Source organism: Leptodactylus fuscus, chromosome 5, assembly GCF_031893055.1.
Source record: "Leptodactylus fuscus isolate aLepFus1 chromosome 5, aLepFus1.hap2, whole genome shotgun sequence".
Lineage (NCBI taxonomy): Eukaryota > Metazoa > Chordata > Amphibia > Anura > Leptodactylidae > Leptodactylus > Leptodactylus fuscus.
In genome coordinates, this window is record NC_134269.1 from 159,980,775 (window position 1) to 160,006,540 (window position 25,766).

The 25,766-nt window shown below is 40.1% G+C and overlaps 1 protein-coding gene across 1 annotated transcript; it reads left to right on the plus strand.

The window, feature by feature from the left end:
* The first annotated feature begins 452 nt into the window (after positions 1–452).
* On the plus strand, positions 453–25,766 carry LOC142203675 (sodium-coupled monocarboxylate transporter 1-like). The gene is made up of 15 exons (XM_075274618.1): positions 453–839; positions 3,522–3,587; positions 5,425–5,476; positions 8,532–8,599; positions 9,266–9,420; positions 10,292–10,432; positions 11,006–11,135; positions 12,539–12,627; positions 13,823–13,932; positions 15,436–15,503; positions 18,822–18,908; positions 22,044–22,255; positions 22,416–22,519; positions 24,955–25,043; positions 25,665–25,766. Exons 1-15 carry the CDS (start codon positions 486–488, stop codon positions 25,764–25,766), a joined length of 1,827 nt encoding a protein of 608 aa, XP_075130719.1. The 5' UTR covers positions 453–485.

A 25,766-nucleotide genomic window follows, 5' to 3' on the forward strand; every position in this document is an offset into this window, starting at 1 on the left:
TATTTTCAATGATACCCTGTTAAACTCCATAATTGTTTATGTGACAACCAACCTAGGCATTGAGGGGTTACACAATAATCACATAAAAACAGAATGATATAGATCAGGACACTTTGTATCATTCATTTTCGAAATGTTTGCTTTCTGTAACTCCTTAAATTCACTGAGCTTACGTTAGCACTATGTGATTCAGCATGAATGTATGCAATTCTATTGTGCAGGAATTGTGTAAGAGAATCTATGTATTTAACCTAATGCAAATGCTCTTTAATTGACATCACTGTCATCACATGTGATTTGCACCATCCCATCTTGTATCTCGTAACACTTATTTGGCCCAATTTCCCTCTGGCTATTGCGTCAAAGTTGGCACCCACAGAAATGTAACCCAGCCTACCCTGTCTATTGTAATGTATAAACCTGTTCTTCTGTATACTTAGACTCTGATTTAAGTCATAGTACCGAGCAGTCTGTGTTAAGGAGCCATGGCTGCTTCTTCTTCAGAAATTGGCCTGTTCTCACCTTGGGATTATGTCGTGTTTGCTGCTGTATTGTTGATCTCGGCAGCTATTGGGATCTACTATGCCTTTGCAGGAAGAGGAAAGACCACTTCCAAAGAATTTCTGACAGGAGGAAGAAGTATGACGGCACTTCCAGTAGCAATGTCCCTCACTGCCAGCTTCATGTCTGCCGTGACTATCCTTGGAACACCAGCTGATGTATATCGCTATGGAGCAATGTATAGCATCTTTGCTATATCATATGCGCTGGTAGTCATTATTTGTGCAGAAATCTTCCTCCCTGTGTTTTACAGGCTTAATATAGCCAGCACATATGAGGTATGTCTAACCCGCATCATTTCATAGTAATAAGTGACATCAGGTCAAAGTGGAAAATGAATGAGCAATAGTCACCAAAAATGGCGTGTAGAAGATACACTGGGATGATTGAATAAGGCTATAGTCATAATTATAACTTTTGGAAGAGTATCTTTGTAAATAAGTAGTGGAAGGTATATGATAACATTGGTAGAATTGCTGCAATATGTATTATTAGATTTGAGTATGGCATCTAGTATTTTAGCTCTAGTTATATAAAACTTGGTTAAAATCCAACATGGGAAACCTATATGGGCTTTGTACGTTTCCATCATGTTTTCATGGATCTGGTACACCAGTGTCCTTCCAAACATACTGATAGGCAGATTGGCACAGTGAGAAGGAAAGCAATGAATTATGCAAATGTTCTTATTATTTACATGATGTGTGTACAACACCATGTGAACTGTGTTGGCACTAAGTAAGATGCTGGAAGTAAATCAATCAGTACATAAGTAAATAGAACCCAGGTAGAATACACAGACCTGAACAATGCCGCAAAGGTCTGATGGCTTAAAGCTTTCCGCCAATTATAAAACAACTTTTCATAAATGACTAGTGCAGGTGAATGTAAGAAACTTTGTAATATATCTCATTTAAGAAATATGATTCCTTCTCCACTTATCAGGCTGATTTATTTATTACATATTAGTCTATGGAGAGGGGATGAGGAAAAGAGGAATAATGGAAAACACATATAACTGCTGCTGGTATACTCTGTTAGGGCCGGTTCCCACGATGTAACGCGGCGTTAATTCTGATACGCAAACACGTGTCAGAGTGAGCGCTTCAAAACAGAATCCCATTGACTTCAATGGGTTCCGTCTTACACATGCTACACATTGAAATCAATGGGAGGCTTTTTAGCCCATTAATTTCAACGTGTTACACGCGTTAAACGGAACCCATTGAAGTCAATGGATTTCTGTTTTGAAGCGCTCACTCTGACACGTGTTTACGTGTCAGAATGAGCGCCGCCTTACATCGTGGGAACGGGCCCTTACACTGCTCTTTTAACACTGCTATGTTTTAGGATAACAGACTAGCAGTGTGCAAAATGAGGCAATAAATCAATTATCATCTTCTTCCCCCCCTCCCCTCTCCATACAGTTCTAGGTATAAGGTGAATATAGGCATGGATTCTATGTAGACAAACAGGCTGGCATAAGGAGGAAGTAAACAGTTTAATAAGTGAAATAGCAAACAGATTTCTATAAAAAAATATATATATTGCAAAGTTTCCTATATTCACCTATACTAATTACTTGTGAAAAGTTGTTTTAGAATTGGTTGTACACTTAAGAGAAGATTCAAAAGTTATACTTTATATGTGTGAAGTTTGAGTCATAACTACTACTAATAAGTCTATCTAGGAAGAAGTGGGGACATTTCCCTCAATAAACTCTACTGTATATACAATATTATTCAGTCCATTTTTGTATTTTTGGCTATTTATGGCTGTATTCCTTCATGAATCAGTCCAACTGGTCTATTTTTATGGACCTGGTTTACCCATTGATGTGAATGGGTCAGTGCATGAGATGCAAATCCAAGCTCCAGAATTGGCTTGGTCATGTGAATATAGCCTCAGTTTTGTAGGTCTATGGCAGTAATGCTGTATTGGCATAGTCACCCTACAATTATAGGCTTGTGTCTCTGTTTCGGTATTTAGGTAAGGAATGACAACTCTACATGATATTGTACACCTGAGGATCCTGAGCAAACACCCATTTAATAGGATCAGAAATAAATGTCTTCACAGACTACCATGCAGCGTAGTTTAATACAAAGTTTAGTCTTTAAACGTAGGGGAGGGGAGGGATGGACTGTGCTTTAGTGGCCAAAGTACTTCTTTACAAACACGTGGAAGCCATAGTCTATGCAGTTTTACAATGTATATATAAATCACTTGTAATCTTGTCAGTAGCACTGCTGTAAACTTAGGTATGGTACAACATCTATTTAACCAAGGTATCCCAGACGTACTGTATGGTCTATACACTGTAAAGCTATATGTCAACATCACGTTCCAATGGCAGACAGATATTTCCATTGGAGCTCATTACCAAATTCTCAATAATGTCTTTCCTATCTCCATTCCATGCTATCATCTTTATAAAACTATACAGTCATCAATCCAGCGTGCATTTACAGTGCAAGGAACTTACTTCTAATAAACAATAAGGATCTCAGTAACATCATATAAAGTCTATGACCTTCTGTGACTTGTAAGCACAGGCTCTTATAGCAAGAATTGGACTGGGACTTTGCTTCATCAGAGTATGAAAGACTTATGAATATGTGCCCAATCTCTTGTTTGTCTTTGTCAATTTCTGGCATCCCAGTGACCTGTATTTATTTTTCCACTCGTTTTCTATCATCCATATGACATCATTCACACCACAATTATGCACAAACCGCATCTCTCCCATCTTGGTTGCTGGGCGCCACGGCACGACATGTTATCCAAGAAGATATACTCTTGGGTCTGACAAGGCTCTAAGAAATGACAGGCACCATATATGTAAAATGGTGGTAATATTAATTCCAGTCAAAGCCCTTTATCATATCTATAATCATAACCATATGAAATGTAGCCTGTGGTATAAACATTCTGTGTGACTAATGAATACTCTCTTATAGTATTTAGAGCTTCGATTTAACAGAGTTGTGCGGATACTTGGAACAGTCATTTTCATCATAGAGATGGTAAGTGACAATGTATATTTTTATATAGAGTAGATAAGCAAGAATAAGGCAAATCCTGCTATTTAAAGGGAGTCCACCACCTCCCCTACACATACTCAACTGTTATCACCATGTTACAGAGAACATTACAGAGATAAACAACATATCTTTCTTATGTAAGTACCTTTTATAGATTTGGAGAAAAACAACTTCAAAGGCTTATGCAAATTAGGCAGTTGGTGCACTGGAGGCGGGCCTTCTGTTCCCTGGAGCATTGTTGTTGCCACTCAGACCCCTACTATATCCTATCTATGCCACCCTATGCAGTGAGAGTTGATTCTCTATGAGATTTAACGCGAGTAACACATTGAAATCAATGGGTTAAAAAGCCTCCCATTGATTTCAAAGTGTAGCGCGCGTAAGACGGAACCCATTGAAGTCAATGGGATTCTGTTTTGAAGCGCTGACTCTGACACGTGTTTACGTGTCAGAATGAGCACTGCATTACATCGTGGGAACGGGCCCTTAAAAGAAGGAACACTCACAGATTCCATATCTATGAGGTTAAAGACTCCGGGATCTGTCTATCTTGAATACCTAAAAAAAGTAATAAAACAATTGCTGTTCACCCAGACAGAAGTGGTTGCAAGCCTATCCCGTGGGAGTGAGGCAACAGAATTGTACTGAAAAAAGAGGTGACCCTACAAAAATTGCCATGTCTGTTCGAAAATGGACTTAGAAAAGAAACAAGATATCAGACTATCCATATGTCTTTGTAGAACCCACGCAAACACGGGGAGAACATACAATCTCCTTGCAGATGTTGTTCCTGGTGGAATTCGAACCCAGGACTTCAACACTTCTAGGCTGCAGTGCTAACCATTGACCCACTGTGTCACCCCACCGCCATTTTGTTTTGATGCCTGTGAAACACTTATAGGGATAAAACACTTTCTAAATGCTTTGAAAATTTTGATGAGTGCAATTTTAAAACTGGGGTAATTTATGGGAATTTCTACTACAGAGGCCTTCCTGAAGTATGAAAGGCATGTAATTTCAAAGTTTGAAAACAGCATTTTTTTTTCTACATCTTCACCAAATTTTCTAATTTGTGAATTTGTGAATTATACCTGTAGAAACACTGGTGTTTTCCATATAGGTATAATAGAGGCAAAAAGTTTGAAGAGGAAAACTCTGTGAATATGCAATGAAAAACACTGCAGAAAAAACATGATGCATTTCCAATGCATTTTTGTCACAGTGTTTTTTGCTGCCGTTTAGCTACGTGGGTCCTTAGCCCTCCACGTAGCTGAAATGTAGCTTTTTTTGTTGCACATTTTGCTGCATTTTAAGCCAAAGCCAGAAGGAAGGAGTATAAGGACTTCCTATATGTACCCATACTTGACTTTGGCTCAAAAGAACACAGCAAAATCTGCAACAAAAAAGGCTGCGTTTCCGCAACATGGGGTGGTTAAGGTGGTTGTAGGTTTTGTCCTTAATGGGTTAAGCTCGGTATAGAAGTAGTTAATTGTAGTGTGCCTTATTACACACCATCTTCAGCTGTGGCTTACATAAGTACTGGAGTCAGGTGGTAGTTTTTGGATACAGAGACATTGGCAGAGTTTGGATTAGTCATGCTTATAATTGCTGGTTTTGAGCAGGTTCCCACAGATGTTATTATAGAGGTTATGCTGGTCTTGAGCAGACTTTTTCAGTGTTCAGCATTTTTATACCACAGTATAACCTATCAGTGACATCTAAGTTCCTGATTTCTCCCAGTGGGAAAAACTGGCAGAAAAATGCTGTAAAGTGTCAAAATGTCAATTGTCATGTATAACAATTGTGTTCTTTGTTTCAGATATTATATACAGGTATTGTGATATATGCACCTGCTCTGGCACTAAACCAAGGTTAGTCCAAATGCCTGAATCTTTCAATGAATAACCAATTCACACATGATCAGTACATAAAACAGTATCTGTGTATCAGCAAGACATCATCCATCTTCTACACATACCATCATAACAGCATATTAATAGCAACAGCACTAGTGGCGTGGTATATGAAAAAGATGGTGATGCCTTGCCTAAAATGTTCAGACCACATACAGGAGAGTTACAGATTCCTTTAAAATATATTATTGTATAAAGAAAAATATATCTTTGTACCATATTTGCCAGTGGATATGAAATATAAAGATTGAGTCTTCAGTAGTTGATACCCTTTTAATGGCTAACAAAAATGATGACAGATTACAAGCTTTCGAGACTACTAGGTCTGTTCATCAGGCATGGTATGACACAATTTCTGAAGGCAAGCCTGATGAAGAGACCTAGTAGTCTCAAAAGCTTGTAATTAGAGATGAGCGAGTACTATTCGAGATGGCCGTTTCGAATAGCATGCACCCATAGGAAAGCATGGAAGTAGCTGGCATGCAGACTTTGCCGGCGGCCAGCCGCTTAACCCCCTGCGTGCCGGCTGCATCCATTTATTCCTATGGGTGCGTGCTATTCGAAACGGAGTTTCGAATAGTACTTGCTCATCTCTACTTGTAATCTGTTATCATTTTTGTTAGCCATTAAAAAGGTATCAACTACTGAAGACTCAATCTTTATATTTCAGATACTATTGTAGAATTATACACGCCTCAACATTGAAATCACAACACCAGGAAGAAAAACTAGAGGAGTTCAGCTATCGTACATTATGCCACCCCATACCACAATTCTTGGAGTAGAACCAGGGTGATGTTCTCTTGTGAAGGTCTCCTCAAGGTGTTGCCCACATGGTCTCCAGCCTAATCTTTGGCTATCATTGCATCGAAGACATGATGATGAACATGACAGACCTCTATTGCTGTGCATCATGATAGCCTTTGTGAGCACTGGCAGAGGTCTATGGACGGTAGCTGGATTTTTTACTTTTGGCTCAGTTTTGTATAAGAAAAAATATCCTTGTACCGTGTTAGCCAGTGGATATGAAATGAAGTTGTTTTTTTTTTTTTGAGAGAAGTCCTCAGTAGTTGATACTTTATTTTAATGGCCATTAAAAAAGGTATCAACTACTGAGGATTTCTCTCAAAAATGTTTTTCATTTCGTGGCTCAGTGTCATACAAATTCCATCTAATGGTTTGTGTTGATGCTGTTTGCCACCCAAGCCCTTGGATATGACACCCAATTTCACTTCCAGTACAGACTGGATCACTATGCTCCATTCTTCCCATCAGACAAGTCATCCATGCAGAGGTTTGCCTCCATGCACCTCTTGCTGTAATTCCAGTTTGTTAATATTCTTTCAACCACCTGAACAAGCAATGTTGAACAGTGCCAACATAACCTTGGAGTGTAGTGATCTACCTGAGTGATAAACCAAGGTGTCTCAGATCAAGAGTTCTATTGCTCTCAGTTTGTGACATGTGGCAATAACTTCATCTCAGAAACAAACCTTTCCATATAAGATATGACTTTTAATTAGCTCCAATTGATAACAACCAGTAAATGTCAGTGAAGGACGCCATGCTCCAAGTATGTCACAAGATAGGGGAGCCTAATCTAACACCTAGATAAATGACACCGTAATATACTCAGAGATCCCTGGTCTGCCGCATACCCCCTGGAAACACCAAACTGCCTCAGGGACCACAACTAATCAGTTTGAGCCAAAATAAACAACAAATAATTAGTAGATACAACAAGGATGTAAATATGACTCAATAGATATATTACACCACTTGCCAACACCTGGGGATAGGATTAGTAACACCCAGCTTTATATACTCTACCACTGAAATAATATCTGATAAAATAGCGATTAATAACTCATATCAGGCTCAACAATTCTACCGTCAATGCCAGATATGTAACTACTGATGTTAGGTTCACAAATAATGGTTTATAACCACAAATATACATATAAAATAACACTCATCCATTGTCCAGGGGATAAATAAAAATTAGATAGTATTTGTCTCATATCAGATACATTCACAATATCAAAAAATTATACTACTAATATCCACAAAGTGTATAGCAACACTGATTCTTAGACATGTACACCTTAAACATTGTTCACATTCATCAAGGTCTAACATTCTTAAGAGACAGTGGAGAGGGAAAAGTTGAGGGTCATGTCTGCAGTGACCCCAATGTATCAGTTCCTTCCAGCAAAGTGTTCCATAGTGGATAGTGTTATCCCTTTATCCGGCGGACAGCTTTAAGGGAATTGTGAAACCCTGATAATTTCAAGGGAAAACTCACCGGAATATGGATAGTATTATAGAGTATGTTATGATGCAATTTATGTATGTACTAGATTAGACTTCCCTATCTTGTGAGACTATTGGTGTTTAGTGTCCTTTACTGACTTTTAATGGGTGTTTTTAATAGGAGCAAATTAAATGATATATTTTATATGGAATGGTTATTCTTCTTTTTATTTAATAATTCTGAGGTTGCGATCTGACTAGCTGACAGTGGATAGGCCAATATCTGTAAAAACAAAAAAAAGTTGACAAACAGGAGGCATCACACAATCATCCTACACCACGTAATCCAATTCTTGAGGTTTTATGTGGCTAAAAAGCTTTGTTTTCAGTCTGACTTTTATGCCCTTCCCACATACCATAGATTGGAGCTCAGTAATTGCAAATTTGATCTATTTCAGATCTTGGCAACATCGGCTACATCCTCCACTTGCATAACCTTACGGCTTGTCCTTCTTGGTGTTGTCATTTCAATGTTGAGAATTGTTGTATGAAACCTCGAGTAGGAGAATATTTCCCCAGATCGCCATAGTTGCTAAACCCAGTGGCTCTGGCATTGGACCAGGTTTAGCTAGTGCTGACATCAGCCTGACAGACTATATAACTAGATAAATAGATGTACTCAATTCTCAGTAATACATCAGTACACATACTGTAGGAGATAACCTTGTATTTTTTTTATTTATTTTAATTTTTTTTGCAGTTTCAGGATTTAACCTTTGGGGAGCCATGATTGCAACCGGATTGGTGTGCACTTTCTACTGCACACTGGTATGATATTACTGACTGTGATTACTGCCATTAAGTATCCATTAGCATTATTACATTATATCGGCCACTATGTAACATTGAGGTTGGCATACTTAATAGTCAGCATTGACTTGTCTGTGATTTTGCTAACATGTTAAACACAAACTTTAGATTTGCGCAAAGCCTTTCTATGGCCCCTTCACATACATACTTACATATAATTTTTTTTTTCAAGCTGATCCCCCACGATGCGGAGACACAGCTTTTTTGTTGTTGAATATTTTGCTGTTTCTTTGATCCAAAGCCAGGAGTGGATTGAGCAGAAGGGAGAAGTATAAGAGCTTCTTATATATTTCCCATACCTTTTGTAGCCATTCTTGTCTTTCCTAGACATAGCACCACCCTTGCCTGTTGGCAGTGTTTGGTAATGCAACTTAGCCCCATTCATTTAAATCTTTTTGAGCTGTGATACTGGACACAACTCATAGACTTGAGTGGTGCTTTTACTTGAAAAATATAATATGGACCTTGTAAAAACCCGTTTTCTAATCGTGTCACATCTTTTTCATCCATTTACCGGCCTTCTGTTTTTTATGTCCTTTTGTCACCTGTTTTCTATTGTCTATGTGATTTTTGTTCCCCCTATTTTGTACATGAAGCCTGAGCTTACAATGTTATTCTTTTTAGGGTGGTCTAAAGGCTGTAATCTGGACAGATGCTTTCCAGATTATAATCATGATAGCCGGCTTTATAGCTGTCATCATAAGAGGTGTTGTGGTGCAGGGTGGAATCCAGACTATCATTCAAGATGCCTACTATGGCGAGAGACTGAACTTCTGGGAGTAAGTATTGTTCCTTACACATAGAGTATGTCTTGTCCTGTCATCTTAAGTTGTTTCACATCTATCAGATTTATAAGGAAAAATTGTCCCATACTCCTTTAGTAGCTGTATTATGGAGGTATTCTTCCTCAGTAACTTTGCAGGGGAAAGACTATGAAACAGTGCTATACAGTGGTACATAGACCTAGAGTTTCTATCTACAATGCACCTAGAAAGTGGCTAAAAATGTGCCTCAGTTTGTTGCATTTTTGGTGCACCATGGAGCCTCTCACCTCTGTGCCCTCATCGTCACTTTTTAGAAAGTGGGTAAAGCAGGGTGGGAATCTAGGTGGTCCAGGGCTAGAGTGCCCCAATACACCATATTTGTTTAACTTACTCAAGGAAATAGTGCGAGTTATGCCACAAATCTGTGCCAGTTCCAGATCAGACACATCTACTTGCTCAAGAATCACTCAGCAATTCAGGCACGTGTTACATGTGTCGGGTAATGGATTAAGACTGATTTAAGACATGCCAATGTTTATAAATCTCCTCCATAGTCTCTACAGTGTTACACAGGTGTAATCTCCCCTAGAAGCAATTCCTAAAGTGAAAATACTTGCTTTAAATGAGTATTAGGGGTACTGGGTAGACTGGGTACAGCCCATCTAATAGAGAAGATTGCGCCCCCAGACCCAGGAAATACAGTTGGCTCCAGTGGCTAGAGCCGTATTATAATTAACATTAGCAATAGCAGTCACCTCAGGACACCAGGACACAATCCTCTGAAGCAGAATTAAAGCTTCGTTATTTGGCTACACATGAAGAGATGGGATAAGATTTCATGCCTTTGATGTATATAATACTCTGTGTCCTCTTCTATTTTGTACAGTTTTGATCCTCATCCTCTTCGAAGGCACACATTTTGGACAATTGTAATTGGAGGAACATTCTTGTGGACTGGAATTTATGGGGTTAATCAGTCTCAAGTGCAAAGATACATTGCTTGTAAGAGCAGATTTCAAGCAAAATTGTGAGTTATTTGCGGTCTTTAGTTTCCAGATCATGACAATGATTCACTGTCTTCTGTCGCACTCATTTGCCAACATAACAAGAACAAGTTGGTCAAGTGTATTAAGTCAAGCAGACACAACACCTTTGTTATGTTTAAGGATTATTTCCTTAATAAGGTGCAGATTGTGAAACGATTTTATTTTATGATAACATAGCGCTGTTTTCTTCAAGATGTTCAGAAGAATAATAAATGAATAACAGGGGCAACACATGCGGCTCAGTGGTTAGCACTGTAGTCTTGCAGTGCTGGAGTTCTGGGTTCGAATCTTGCCAAGGACAACATCGGCAAGGAGTTTGTATGTTCTCCCTTTGTTTGCGTGGATTTCATCCCATACTTCAAAGACATACTGATAGGGGAAAATGTAGATTGTGAGCTCTATATGGGGCTCACAATCTCCCAAAAAAAAGAAAGATCACAAATAAATCTAGTACTGTAGGCACTATGTTAGAAAAGTAGTATGTTGTAACCCCCTTCAATCTCTATTGCTGCTCTGACGGTTGTGCTAATATTATTCTTTTATATATCTTCTAGGTCTCTGTATATTAACCTGGTTGGATTATGGGCCATTCTTGCATGCGCTGTGCTTTCAGGCCTCATTCTGTACTCAGTATACAAAGAGTGCGACCCATGGACTGCAAAACGTGTGTCCGCCCCTGACCAGGTATTATTCTGCTGTTCTCATTTTTCAGCTGACTTTTTCATAGACTATAAATAATAATCTAACTTGGTAATATAAATCTCAAGAGGCACCAGGAGATGCCAGGCACACAGAAAATCTTTGAGGGCAGCCTGTAAGTACATACATAGTCTGATTCCTAGGGGTCCCATTATTCATAGGAATGGGGGTCTGTGAGCCCTGAGTTGTCTGTGGTAATCATATAATAGTGGGAGCACTAGGAGTGATGGATATAACCGAGTATAATACTTCAGTCCCAAAGTGTTAGTGCATGCGTACTACAGCAACCCTTACATAGTGGACTCCGGAGTCCCCATTCTTGTGATTGCTGGAGTTTCCAGCTGTTAGACCCTTAGTGATTAGAAACTGTAACTAAAAGAAAGGGTTCCCTTTATTCACTTAGTTTGCCCCTGTAAGGCTTAGGGGTTGTCTAAATCTTTGCATATGTGAAATGAATTTATTGCACTTTTTTAAGCTAAAGCCCCACGTAGCAGGCCACAGCAAAAAAAAAAAAGGTGCTGCAGGAAAAAACATGGCGGCAAGTTATCACAGTTTTCCTCTGTGGACTTCCTGCTTCCATTATACCTATAGGGAAACCACTGGCGTTTCTGTAGGTATAATTGACATGCTGTGATTTCCAAAATTGCAACAATTTTGGAAGTCGCTGCGTGTCTGCATTTTTCAACAGTTTGTGGATGGGATTTGCTAGAATCCATCCACTATGTAGAGACTGTAAAACACCACGATTTTTCTGTGGCATTTCCGCCATGGCCAAACTGTGACGTTTACGCCACAAGGGGCCCCGGCCTTAATGACATTTTCAATATATGTATCTCTTCATGAAGTAGGCGGGTAATGGTAAGTAATATGGAAGTCTTCTACTTGTATATGCCCAGTGAGCTGTCCCAGGATCCAACTACAGAACAATGTCTTTGTGTCTCTCATCTACACACTAATAAAAGGGCAGGCGTTTGTGCCTTTCTCTAGGTTTTATATAATGGTTCTTCTTGGATCCATGAGTGTCAGATGGGTGTCCCAGGAATTACATCAGTAAATACAGGGCTAATATGTCCATCTTTGGAAGTCCTATATATTTTATATATAGTCCCGTAAATATTCTCCTTAGATAAACACTTGTGATTGTTGTGTTGTTAAAGATTACGCAACTGTCACCTTCAGTCACAACTTGTCACCCATAAAGCATTACCTGTCCTAAAGGAATGTACAAGCAGATAGGACACTTGTGTGACTCATATAGTTAATCTTTACAATTTATAATATTCTTTTCATATAAAATTTGCTGGTTCACTTTATGACCAAGATAGAGATCTATGTGACGATTTTTCCAAGTTTCTATTATAACATCATTACGTTAATTTTTATTGCAGCTAATGCCATATCTAGTGCTTGATATTCTTCGAAACTATCCTGGAGTGCCCGGTCTTTTTGTAGCCTGTGCATATAGTGGCACTTTGAGGTAAGCAAATATTTTGTCTACGTCAGAATGTGGCATGTACCAACAAACAGCCATCTAAGTCTTATTTTGTAGCAAAATAAGCACAATATTACTTGGGTACTATATAATATAATCTTTTAGGTGGGTCAGAAAGATTCATAATATGTTTATTATGTATAGAGAATTTATTTTCAACCTGTTCCTAGTTTTAGCCTTTTCTCATGTGGTCATGTCCTGCCAAGTAATGCATGCTGGATGTGAGGACTGTGTGTCATCACCAGTTCTCATTTACCAACACAGACTTTGGCCTATTTTAATTCCGCTTGGTTTGACCTGGTTTGAGTTCTTGTTGGATTCTGGTTTGATTTAATTTTTGTAGTGCATTTATTTCTTGCATCAAGTTTCTATGGGTGAAAACCTGGGTCTAAAATCCTGCAAAGACCAACCGGCCTTGCTGCGAGTTCTGGTATGGTCGACTGAGCAACCTTATCTCCCAGCACTTTGTGTGATTTAAGCCGGGTTCACACAAGGGTTTTTTTGGACTGGATTCTGTCGTGGAGGCCGCTTCAGAATCTGTTCCAAAAAACAGGTAGCCACAACTAGATGCCGCTGCAGTGCATACAGTGTACCAGCATCCAGTCGCGGCATTCCGCTCTGGATTAGGCCCAAGTGAATGAGCCTAGTCGGCAGAGTGATGTCACGCCGCGGACTCTGCAGCGGATTCCGCTGTGGAATTTGCCTCAAGAAAGGGCATGTCGCTTCTTTTTTTCTGCGAGCAGGAACAAACTGTTCACGGAAAAAGGAACCCATTGAATTCAATGGGAGGCGGTTTTTTGAGCTGGATTTCCCGCAAATTTATATATGACTCTGCAGCCTTTCTGCTTCAATTATACCTATAGGTAAACTGCTGGCGTTTCTGTAGGCATAATTGACATTGTGTGATTTCCAAAACTGCAACAGTTTTGGAAATCGCAGCGTGTATTTTAACGCAATGTGGGGAAGGGATTTGCAAGAATCAGATCTGCTTTGCTGTGACTACGAAATACTGCGGTTTTAAGCCACATGGGGTCCTGGCCTTAAACTGAAAAGGCAATACAGAACATAAAAGAATGATTTTTTTTATATTTTTTTTTTTATATATTCTTTTTAGTACATGACCATAAGGTTTCATCACACAGTACTGTCATGATGATCTATGATTCTTTACTTTCTCTAGCACAGTGTCATCAAGTATCAATGCATTGGCTGCAGTAACTGTAGAAGACCTGATAAAACCATACACCAACCTCTCTGAACGAAAACTGTCATGGCTGTCCAAAGGAATGAGTAAGTCTCTTCAGTCTCCTTGTATAGTGGATATCTACCATTTGGATCTAAAGACAGCCAAATCACTTTTCTGCGCTTTTCTTAATGGGGCTGTGTGTCCCCAGCCCCCATTAGGAGGACTTGGACAAATAGAAAAATGCAATGGGTAACTGGATGGTTCATTTAGTCCCCCCCAATCTTTCCCTTTTAACCCCTTCCCGCCGATGGCATTTTTTGATTTTCGTTTTTCGTTTTTGACTCCCCTCCTTCTAAACCCCATAACTTTTTTATTTCTCCGCTCCCAGAGTCATATGAGGTCTTAATTTTTGCGGGACAATTTTTTCTTCATGATGCCACCATTAATTATTCTATATAATGTACTGGGAAGCAGGAAAAAAATTCAGAATGGGGTGGATTTGAAGAAATAATGCATTTCTGCGACTTTCTTACGGGCTTTGGTTTTACGGCGTTCACTGTGCAGCCAAAATGACATGTCCCCTATATTCTGTGTTTTGGTACGGTTCCAGGGATACCAAATTTATATGGTTTTATTTACATTTTGACCCCTAAAAAAAATTCCAAAACGGTGTTAAAAATTTTTTTTTCTAAAAGTCGCCATATTCCGACGGCCGTAACTTTTTTATACATAGGTGTACGGGGATGCATAGGGCGTCTTTTTTTGCGGGGCCGGGTGTACTTTTTAGTTCTACCATTTTCGGGAAATGTTATTGCTTTGATCACTTTTTATTCAAATTTTTAGCAGAATTAAAACAGTGAAAAAACGGCGGTTTGGCACTTTTGACTATTTTTCCTGCTACGGCGTTTACCGAACAGGAAAAATATTTGTATAGATTTGTAGAGCGGGCGATTTCGGACGCGGGGATACCTAACATGTATATGTTTCACAGTTTTTAACTACTTTTATATCTGTTCTAGGGAAAGGGGGGTGATTTGAACTTTTAATACTTTTTATATTTTTTTATATTTTTTTTTACTTTTTTTTTTATTTTTGTTTTGCATTTATTAGACCCCCTAGGGGTGTTGAACCCCAGGGGGTCTGATCACTAATGCAATGCATTACAATGCTAATGCATTGCAATGCATTGCAAAAAAGCATCATCTCTTTTGCAGGCTGTATACACCAGCCTGCAAAAGAGAGAATTTGCAGACTGGCTGGGAGCCCTTAACAAGGCTCCCGGCTGTCATGGCAACGGGGGGTCGGCCCTGGAGCATGCTCCAGGAGCCGGCGATCCCTGCCAAAATGGCGGCGCCCATGCGCCGCCGGGAAGATGGCGCCTCCGGCGCCTTTGACAGCAGCGCCGGAGGGGTTAATGCCTCCGATCGGTCCGGGAAGCAGTAGACACCCGGCGGCTATGACGGCCGCCCGGCTCCCGGGCGGTCGCCATAGTTACAGACCCGACACGCGCCGTACTATTACGGCGCATGTCGGGAAGGGGTTAAATAATGCTGAAATATTTCATGATTTTGAGAACTTGCTTGCATTTGTTCCTATGTTTTCTCGAGGTGCCTTCTATGGGATTCTGTGTATAGCAATGTCAGCAATTGCATCCTATATGGGAAGTGTGATCCAGGTAAAATACCCTACTAAATCATTTTATATTTGTATTTATTAATAAGATACAGTTAACAACTTCTTAACGAATAATTTTTTTAGTTTTACACATTATGCCCCTCATACAGTCATAATAGATCCGTGATTGAACATTTCAGCATTACTATATATATATATATATATATATATATATATATATATATATATATATATATATATTATATACACTATACTCGTGTAGCTTCCTAGCACCCAGGCCAGGAGGAAGTTGCTGACAGCCATCTATCCAGTCCTGCAGCGGCACAATGTAATGCAGCTGCAAACTCTGCAAAGACATATCAGCTGAACGCATAGAGTCAATGGATGTTTGCAGGCAGTCAATTTACATTGTAGAAGAGCAATTTTCTGCAGAATTTCTTTCTGAAGTAGAAAGTACACCCTTTAGCACAGAGATTCTGCACCAATAGATGTATTTATTTCATTGTGGTGGTGAAAATTCTGAGTTTGTCTACAGTTAAAGGGAATGTGCTAAAGCAACATGTTTAAAATATCCCTTTTCACCTACAGCACATGTCCTAAACAATCACATACATACAAGGTATATTATTGGCATGTATAATTTCTTACATTGAACTATTTTTTAATAGTTACAGTTTTTTGTTCAACGTTCCTGTATTTGGCTTGTGCTTTTGGATGGGGGATCACAGTTTAATCATGAGCTGGCTGTATTCTTGCACCACATCTTCCATCCTTCTCAATAGTGACAGAGGTCTGTTATGTCTGAAGTGTATATATGCAGATACATCAATCACAGGTGAGGGGGCAGGGCAGCATGGCTTTCATGGATACAGTGGACTCATAACTACGACTCTGATATTCATCGTGCCCTTTTAGTTAATAGTGTAATGGACATGTCCCTATAATATTCTTCTCTCAGACAGGCTACCATATATCCTCTAAGACATAACTCCCAACTTTTAAAGGACAGAAAGAGGGACAAAATGTGGGAGGGCCATGGGAAATTTAGTTCCACCAACTTCTAAATTGACCCTGCCCATTCCTACCCATTTCTCGTTAGGTACACCCTGCACGCCACACCTCTCCCCTCACAGTACACCCATGCACCCCACATCTCCAACACACACAGTACACACTGTACCCCACATCTCTTCCACCCCCCAGTACAACCCAAGCACCCTATACCCTGCACCCAACATCTCTTCCCCTCAGTCAACCTTGCACCCCACATCCCCCCCACAGTACACTCTGTACCACACAGTACACCCTGAACCCCATATATCTCCCTCCCCCAAGTACCTTAGACCACACATCTCTCCATCTCTTACCTAATGCATGGGATACAAAGACATGCCTACCTAGTCACGTAACCGTCTGACGTCACAGCGGTCCTTCTGAATACAGTAGTACAAACTTTCCCCTGATCACCCTCCGCTCTTATCCCAGTTACAACCTTATTATCTGTTAAAAGAGTGGGTGGTGATTGGGGGAAAGGTTGTTAATAAGTAAAACACTTTAGGGCAGAGCAGAACATGCGGTAAGCCGCGTGGGACCTCTGGGCAGGAGTATAAAATTGAGAATGTCCCACGGAATGTGGGACAGTTGGGAGCTGTCTAAGATGTGATTTTTCTTGTAATCGATAACTCTGTACTGATCTTCTTAATGCATTGATAAAAATATCTAAAGCATTCAGTATCCGCTCCAGGGGAAGACACTGTCCATGGTATGAGATCAAAGTCAAGGTTATTTTTAGCTTATTAATGATCAATCTCTACACTCAGTTTCAAGAAACAACACCTGTATTCATACACTGAAATATTTGGCACCTTTATAAGTTACGTAGAGCTATGGTCACACAGTTGCAATAAAATTCAGGACTAAATCCAACAAGGAAGAGACAGAAACAAAGGCTTTATATCTATTCCTTGTTGGATTTGATCCTGGCTATGTGAAAAAAAAAAAAAGTTGACAGCAATAAAGTTAATGATACCAAATAAAAGATTTTTTTTATTTTTTTTTACATTTTATTACCAATGTGGTGTGATTCTTACCTTGCTACTGGTCTATTAATTTGCTGCCTTTGACAGTACTATAGTGCCATCAGCAGGACTGGCCTGTCAACACTGACATCCAAGTCCTATACTATGACATGAAATGGAAAAATTCCTTGTATAGGCAATGGAAACCAAAAACACAGTTCTGATATTGAACGTTGTTTGCAAATACAGGCATACTGTAGCTGGTAGTGCAATTGGATGGCTGCAGATGAACCTTATGAAGTCATTTATAAGATCATAGGAATTCTTTATGATGGGAAGTACTTGGCGACATGCAGAGAAAACATAATCTGTGTCCATTATGTATGTCTGTATATGTAGATTGCTGTAGGTAACAGATCACCAATGTTAGTGATCTATGTACAGGGACAGCAAAAACCATAAAGGTCACATGTTCCCTCCAAACATATGTTACCCTAGCAAAATACAATAATAATACAATGATAACTATAGTGCATGGTAAATGATGATGTAAAAAATAAAAACAAAATATAGAAAACCGATAAAGGGGCATTTCTATGGTCATTAAAGGCCTGGGGTCCAAGCCTCAGAACATATGTATCAACTTCTCAATAGCAAAACCAATAGCAAGTGTATTAGTATTAACCATAAAGTGGACAGAATGTTCAGAAACAGCCTGAAGGGCTTGAATAGTCCAATAAAACAAATCTGTGTGTATTGTTATGTATTAAAGAAGACCGTTTATCCCCTCCAGTAAGTCCAGCTCTTTACATCAATTAATTGTTTTCCCTTCACTGATTCTGACAAAGTTGGAATTGTGTCTCTAGCCCCCACTGTTACCGAGTAATCAATGCTGTTAGTTTTGGTGCCTGATATGCTATTTAGTTTCTGTACTGTCAGGAGGGCGGTGTCAGACAGGTGCAGGTAAGGGGTGTGATTCTGATCCCTGACATTGGCTGCTGCTGATTAGAGCTATGAATCACACCCCTGCCTGGCATTACAGAAGTTAAATAGCACATCAGGCATCAAAACTACCTGCTCTTGTTACTCAGGAACAGTGAAAGCTACAGAGAAAATTCCATCTGTCCTGAAATCAGTGGAACGGCGCCTATTAGCAGATCCTAAGAATATGAGTTGATGGAGGTGGTGAAAGGTCCTCTTTAATGGTAAGTGAGAACTTGAAATTTGATGATAGAGTCTTTGAGTATATTCATAAAACCATAGAATAGTCATTTCTATGTATTTTTTTCACCAATATTTGCAATTCAAATTAATATGGTGTTTTCTTTGTTAACCCCCAGGCTGCATTGTCTATATTTGCTATGGTAGGAGGTCCCCTTCTTGGATTGTTTTCCTTGGGAATGTTTTTACCCTTTTGCAATCCTTTGGTGAGTATCCTTAAAAGAAATGTTCCTGGGTAATAACTTGTATATACCACATGTTTATATATAATATAAATAATAGTAGTCTATAACTACGTTACTTCAATGCTAGCTGTGAAGGGGAGGTATAAAATTCCATATCATATTAAAAAACAAAAAAAAACAGACATTGAAGTGGTCAGGCAGGGGACTGCAGGGAAATTCAAAAGTTTCTCTTCCAAATCTTTCAGCAGAATCCAGTAATTTGTTTATGGCACTGCATTCAAGGATGTAGAAGTACAGTATATGGGCAGTCAATAGGTGTTAGCCGGTATCCTAACAGTCTCTATATGAGGAAGTCGACATCTGCTTCCAAAAAATGTCTCTTCTAAGTCTGTCAGCAGAATACAGGAACTATATATAGCACTCCATTCTGGCAGTACTGGAAAAATTCAGCACCACATGGGCCCTACCGATCAACCACAAGAAGATCAAAGTCATTGTTTTTCAGAAGAAGGGCCACAATAAAGCCCCCATGCCACACTTCACACTAAATGGATCCACACTGGAGAAAATCAACAACTACACCTACCTGGGGCTGGAGCTCAACCAATCAGAGAGCTTCAAAGCAGCAATAGAAACCCTGATAGGAAAAGCCTGCAGAGCCTTCTACGCCATCAGAAGACAGCTGTACCACCTCAAACCACCAGTGAAGGACTGGTTGAAGATATTTGATGCAGTCATTGCCCTGATCCTTCTCTATGGCAGTGAGGTTTGGGGCCCAGCCAATCAAAGTGGGATTCCAGCCCAACAGAGACCTTCCACCTGTAGTTCTGCAAGTACCTCCTCCATGTCCATCGCAGCACCTCCAACATGGAATGCTGGGCAGAGCTAGGCAGGCTCCCTCCATGGCTCACCATGCAGAAGAGGGCACTATCATTCTGGACACACATACAGGGCAGCAGCCCAGGCTTGTACCACTACCAAGCCTGGCTGAGCCACAGAGTCCTGTGCAAACCCGACGCCCCCCAACCAAGCACCAACCATCTGCCACACCAAAACCCCCAACATGCCCTGAACTAAGCTCAAATAAAAGGGGCCATTGAGAGCGACAAAGAGTGGTACATTGAGGAATGGAGAAGCGCAATAAATAACTCCAAGAAACTCAGTGTATCAGTCACTGCAAAAAGATTATACCATGGTAACCTACCTGGAAAAAATACCCCACCCCAAACAAAGACAGGCCCTGAGCCAGTACAGACTGAGCGCCCACAGCCTGGGCATGGAGACGGGGCGACACAGGCAGACGTACAAGCCACGGGAGAACAGACTGTGCCAGCACTGTGACCAGGGGGCCCTAGAAGACGAGGCACACTTTCTGCTACACTGCCCACATCCCAGACTTCACATCTGCAGACGACAAGAGGAAACTCTACATCCTACTGGGAGATCGCTGCCCAATACGTGTCCAGCTGTCACCAAATGAGAGGAAGAGGAAACCGCATTGAGTGTTATACCCCCTAATCACCCATTGACCTACCTAATTACCCACCCCCACATGTTTACAGTCTGTCAAAGTCTGCAAAACAAGAAATCCATTTGATTTTTTTTTGAGAGGAATGTTGTCCCATTCTTGTCTGAGGGAGTATTCAAGCTGCTCAATGCTCCTGGGTCTTCCTTTCCAGACTTTTGATATCATAATACCCTAAATACTTTCTATTTGTGAAAAGAGAGCGTGGCAGGTGACCCCGTTCAACACCTGGAGTATGGGTGAAGAACTTGTTACTGGGCCCTGGACCCTAAAGGGCCTCAAAAGTGAATCTGCCTCATAAACCATGTAAAACATACCAGAATTCTAATTCTAATGGCATTACAGATTTTGCATTGGGGCCCAGGAAATTCTGACTTGGACTCTTCATCTCCAAAGCCATGCTATTGTGTTGGATGTGCTATGCTTTAGCATTGTCTTGCTGAAATATGCAAGGCCTTTCTTGAAATGGATGGGATGGGAGCAATGGGTGGGAACATATGTTGCTTTAAAACCTCTATATACTGCTCAGAATTGATAGTGCCTTTCAAGATGTGTGAGCTGCCCATGCCATAGGCACTTATACAACCCCATACCATCAGGGATACAGGCTATTGAACTATGCGCTGACAACAAGCTGGATAATCCCTCTCCAATTGAGTCTGCATGACATGGCGTACATGGTCTCCACAAAGAATTTCACATTTTGATTAATCTGAACACAGAAGAATTGACCATTTTAAATAAAGTTTGGCCCAGAGAGGATCACTGCAGTTCTGGATTGTGTTGATATATGGTTTCTTCTTTGCATGATACAGCTTTAACTTGCATTTGTGGATCATGCAGCAAACTGTGTTCACAGGCAATGATTTACGGCAGGATTCCTGAGCTCATGCAGTGATATGTTTTACCAATTCATGCCTGTTTCTAATGCAGTGTCATCTGAGGGCCTGTAGATCATGAGCAACTAACATTGAGTGTCAGTCTTATCCCTTTAGATGAATTTCTCCAGTTTGTCTGAATCCTTTACATACTGTAGATGATGGGATATTCAATGTCTTTGCAATTTTACGTTAAGTAACATTTTGCTGAATTTGTTCCATAGCTGTAGTTTTTCACAGATTCGTAAACCCCTGACCACCTTTGCTACTAAGAAACTCTGCCTCTGCAAGATGTTCTCTTTATACACAGCCCTGTGACTTACTTGAAAACTGATCTTTCATTATTAATACTTACTTTCTCAGCTTTTTGTTAAGCCAGTCCCATCTTTCTTTTAGATGTTCAGCTGCCATCAGTTTCTAAATGAGTAAATTGTTAAAAAAAAAATGGAAAATTGTCTACATATGTGCTCTATTGTGCATAAAATATGGTTATATGAAATTTCCATATCATTGCATTATTGTTTTACTTACATTTTACCGAGTGTCCCAACTTTTTTTTGGATATGAGAGTATATGCTAGGTAAGTATTTGCTAGTAATAAGACTTTCTAACTTGTTTCAAATGTATAGCTGCTACATAATATATCTGTCTGAATACTAGATGGTACAGTATGTTACATATACAGTAATTGCTGACTACTCAGGCACAAACCTGGCACACTAATCTACTTTAACACTGAATTTTCATCTACAGGGAGCTATTGTGGGGCTACTTGTTGGCTTTTCTATGTCACTATGGGCTGGAATAGGAGCTCAGATCTACCCCCCACTGCCTGAGATGAGTAGACCTCTACCACTTTCCACTGCCGCTTGTAATTTCAGTGAAATGGTGAACATCAACATCACAACTTTTACGGAAATGCCAGTAACGATTGTCTCTGAAGCCCAAGCTCAAGCCAGTGAGAGGTGAGACACTTATATTAGGTTGACGGATCTGGTTTGATATCTGTAATGCCAGTTATTATTAATGAGAACCTTCTTTTTAACACGTTACTGGAGGATTAATTAATCTATTGGATATGATTATACTTCATATAATATTATAATATTCCTTGTATCTTCTTAGGCCGCTGCTTGCTGATTATTGGTACTCTTTATCATACTTATACTTCAGTATATTGGGGACCCTTGTTACTGTAGCAGTTGGCATTATTGTTAGTCTTCTGTCAGGTATGTATTACAGTACTACATTTATGTAAAGTTATTATTATTTTTATTTATTTATAGAGCATCATTAATTCCATGGTGCTGTACATTATTATATTAATTCCATGGGGCTTTACATTTGATGGTTTACATACAGTAAACAAAGTATACCAAACAAATACAATACTAACAATAGAGGGCCCTGCCCACAAGGGCTTACAATCTATGACAGAAGAGGGATAGAGACAGAAGGTGAGGGGAGAGACTGCTCAGGTGGTGGTGTGGTGATAGTGTTATTGGAGGTTGTAGGCCTTCCTGAATAGGTGAGTCTTCAGGGCCTTCTTGAAGCCTGTGATTGTGGGGGTCAGTCTTATGTGTCCTTAGTAACGAGTTCCAGAGTATGGGGGATGCACGGGAGAAATCTTGGAGACGGTTGTGTGAGGAGCGGATGAGAGTAGAGCGAAGTAGGAGGTCATTGGAGGATCTGAGGTTACGTGTGGGCAGGTAGCGGGAGATTAGGTCAGAGATATATGGAGGAGACAGATTGTGGATGGCTTTGTATGTTAGCATTAGTATTTTGAACTCAATTTCCTGGGCAACGGGTAACCAGTGAAGGGCAGAGGGGAGCAGCCGATGAAGAGTTGAGGGAGAAGTCTATTAAGTGAGCAGCACAGTTTAGGGTGGACTGGAGGGGGGCAAGAATGTTTGCTGGGAGGCCATGGAGAAAGGTTTTACAGCAGTCCAAGAGGGAGATTATGAGGGCATGGACTAGCATCTTTGTAGTTTCAGGGGTGACGATGGAGAAAATTTGATGGATGTTCTTGAGTTGGAGGTGGCAGGAGATGCTGAGGGTTTGAACGTGCGACTTGAATGATAGGTCAGAGTCCAGGGTTAATCCAAGGCAGCAGACCCATGGAACAGAGGAAAGTGTGGCTCAGATATTGAGGGACATTTACTAAGAAAATTGAGCCACAATTTTTGGCAGGATTTGTACTAAAAAACTAACATGTCTTGCTCCACTTTTCAGACACTTTTATGACTTGTATAGAAACAGGATGTGACTTTGTGAGGAAGGGGCTTAGGGGGCGTTCACACTACCGTCTGTGTCCGACAGGTAGTGTCCGCTCAAAATCTGGCACGGACATTAGGAGCGGACACTATCTGTGTCCGTGACACCTGTCATTTATTTAAATGGGCATTGGGTACGTTCTTTTGCACTCCGCGCCCTTCCTTCCCTGTCCGCAAGTGAAGATGTTCGACTTCTCAAGCGGACAGAAAAACCCGACATGCAGGGTTCTTCTGTCCGCTTGAGAAGTCGGACATCTTCACTTGCGGACAGGGAAGGACAGGCACGGAGTGCAAAAGAACGCACCCGATGCCCATTTAAGTGAATGACAGGTGTCACGGACACAGCTAGTGTCCGCTCCTAATGTCCGTGCCAGATTTTGAGCGGACACTAGGAGCGGACACTACCTGTCGGACACCGACGGTAGTGTGAACGCCCCCTTAGACAAGTTAGATAATCACAGTATGGATACATGTCACTCCACTGTTGTTAGTGGAGTTCGAATAGGGTTGTACCTGTATAGAAAATTATGCACACTCGGCACTCCGGAGTTAATTGCTGAAAATATCTTTACTGATAGTTGGAAAGAGCAATACATGTCATTTAATACTTCGGTCCAAACAATAAGACCTTCTTCAGACACAGATTGCTGAATGGAGGAAATGAGAAGATAGAAAGTATAGTGTAGATGAATGGCAAATGTTGACAAAAGGAGAGCAAGAAACTCTCTGGAGTGCCGACTGTACATCTGTACATCTAAAACTTAGACAATGTTAGTAAATCTGTTTCACTGAATACAATGTAAAGTATACAAAATTAGCTGGTCTAATTATAATCTATGGGGTCTGTGTGCTTTCACTGCACAACGCTTGCAAATGCATTCAGTAGTCCGTCCGGGGAGGTCCCCATGTGGACTCCCCAAATGGATTACCAAACACATATGTAAACCAAGGGTAAAACTGCATGTCAGCTGTACTTATCAGTTCATATCCTGAAGTGGGACACAGGCTCCTAGCATTATAGTCCATGCTTCCCTGCGGCTCTACTGTCTTATATAGTATGTGGCAGTACAGTAACAGGGAAGCAGGGGCTCCTAGTATCAGATCAGGGTTCAGTCAAAATCCTTAATTTTCTTCCTGCCAAGGCTCTAGTATTTGTTTGATATCTGAATAAGGGAATATAGTATTGACACAAATGATAATTTTATGTTGGGTTTAAAGGGGCTCCAGTATAAAGTGAGTGCGTTCATGCAGTGACTTGCTTAGAGATTGATATTGGGTAATGGTAATATCACAGTTGTACAACCATCAATGCACCTGTATTGTTACGTTGTAGAATATAGAATTAATTATTGTGGGCATTAATGTATAAAACATATACATATATTTTACAGGAGGATGGAAACAGAACATAAATCCTGACTATCTCTACAAATTAGAAGATAGTATATTTTACATGTTTCCCTGCTGTAGGAAAAGCAAGGTAAGAAAACACATTTTGAGAGTTTATTTCAGAGGTATCAGCGGTGGATACCCAAACCAATTTTCCTACTGCACTTGGTTTAACTTTTGATTTTTTTTTTCTTATCTGTCTTTCAAAAACCATAACTTTTTTTTTTTTTTTTTTACCATGTAGCCATTTAAGGACTTGTTTTTTGTGGGATGAATTGTATATTTTAGTGACACCATTTTTGTGCGCTGGTAAATTTCTACTTTCTGCTAAATCGACTCCTTACTTGACTTGGCTCAAAAAAATGCAGCAAAATTTGCAACCAAAAAAAGCAGTATTTCTGCAAAGCGGTCCCAGGTGTAGTGTTAGGGACCAGATCTGCAAATATGTGGCCTACTGATGACAGAGGCACAGAGAATGGTACTGATAAGTGGCCCCCATAGCAATGGCCAATATCGTAGATAATGGCATCCATCGTAGTCATCAAAACGAAGAAAGTCAACAAACAAAGACGTGTCAAAACCATGCAAAAAAGTGTGCATTTTTTTGACATTGTGGTCCTCGGAGCAAAAAATGATTGTGAACCCGTGCATTAAATTGCCTAATTTGTAATTTCCTATACTCACTGTATATAACTATATTTCTTGTTTATAGGCTGAAAAAATTGAAGATATAAGCTGGAGGCCACATCCTAAAACAGGACATGAAAACCCCTCTTTCTCCCCGGACGACATTAGCTTATCTGAATTGAAATGA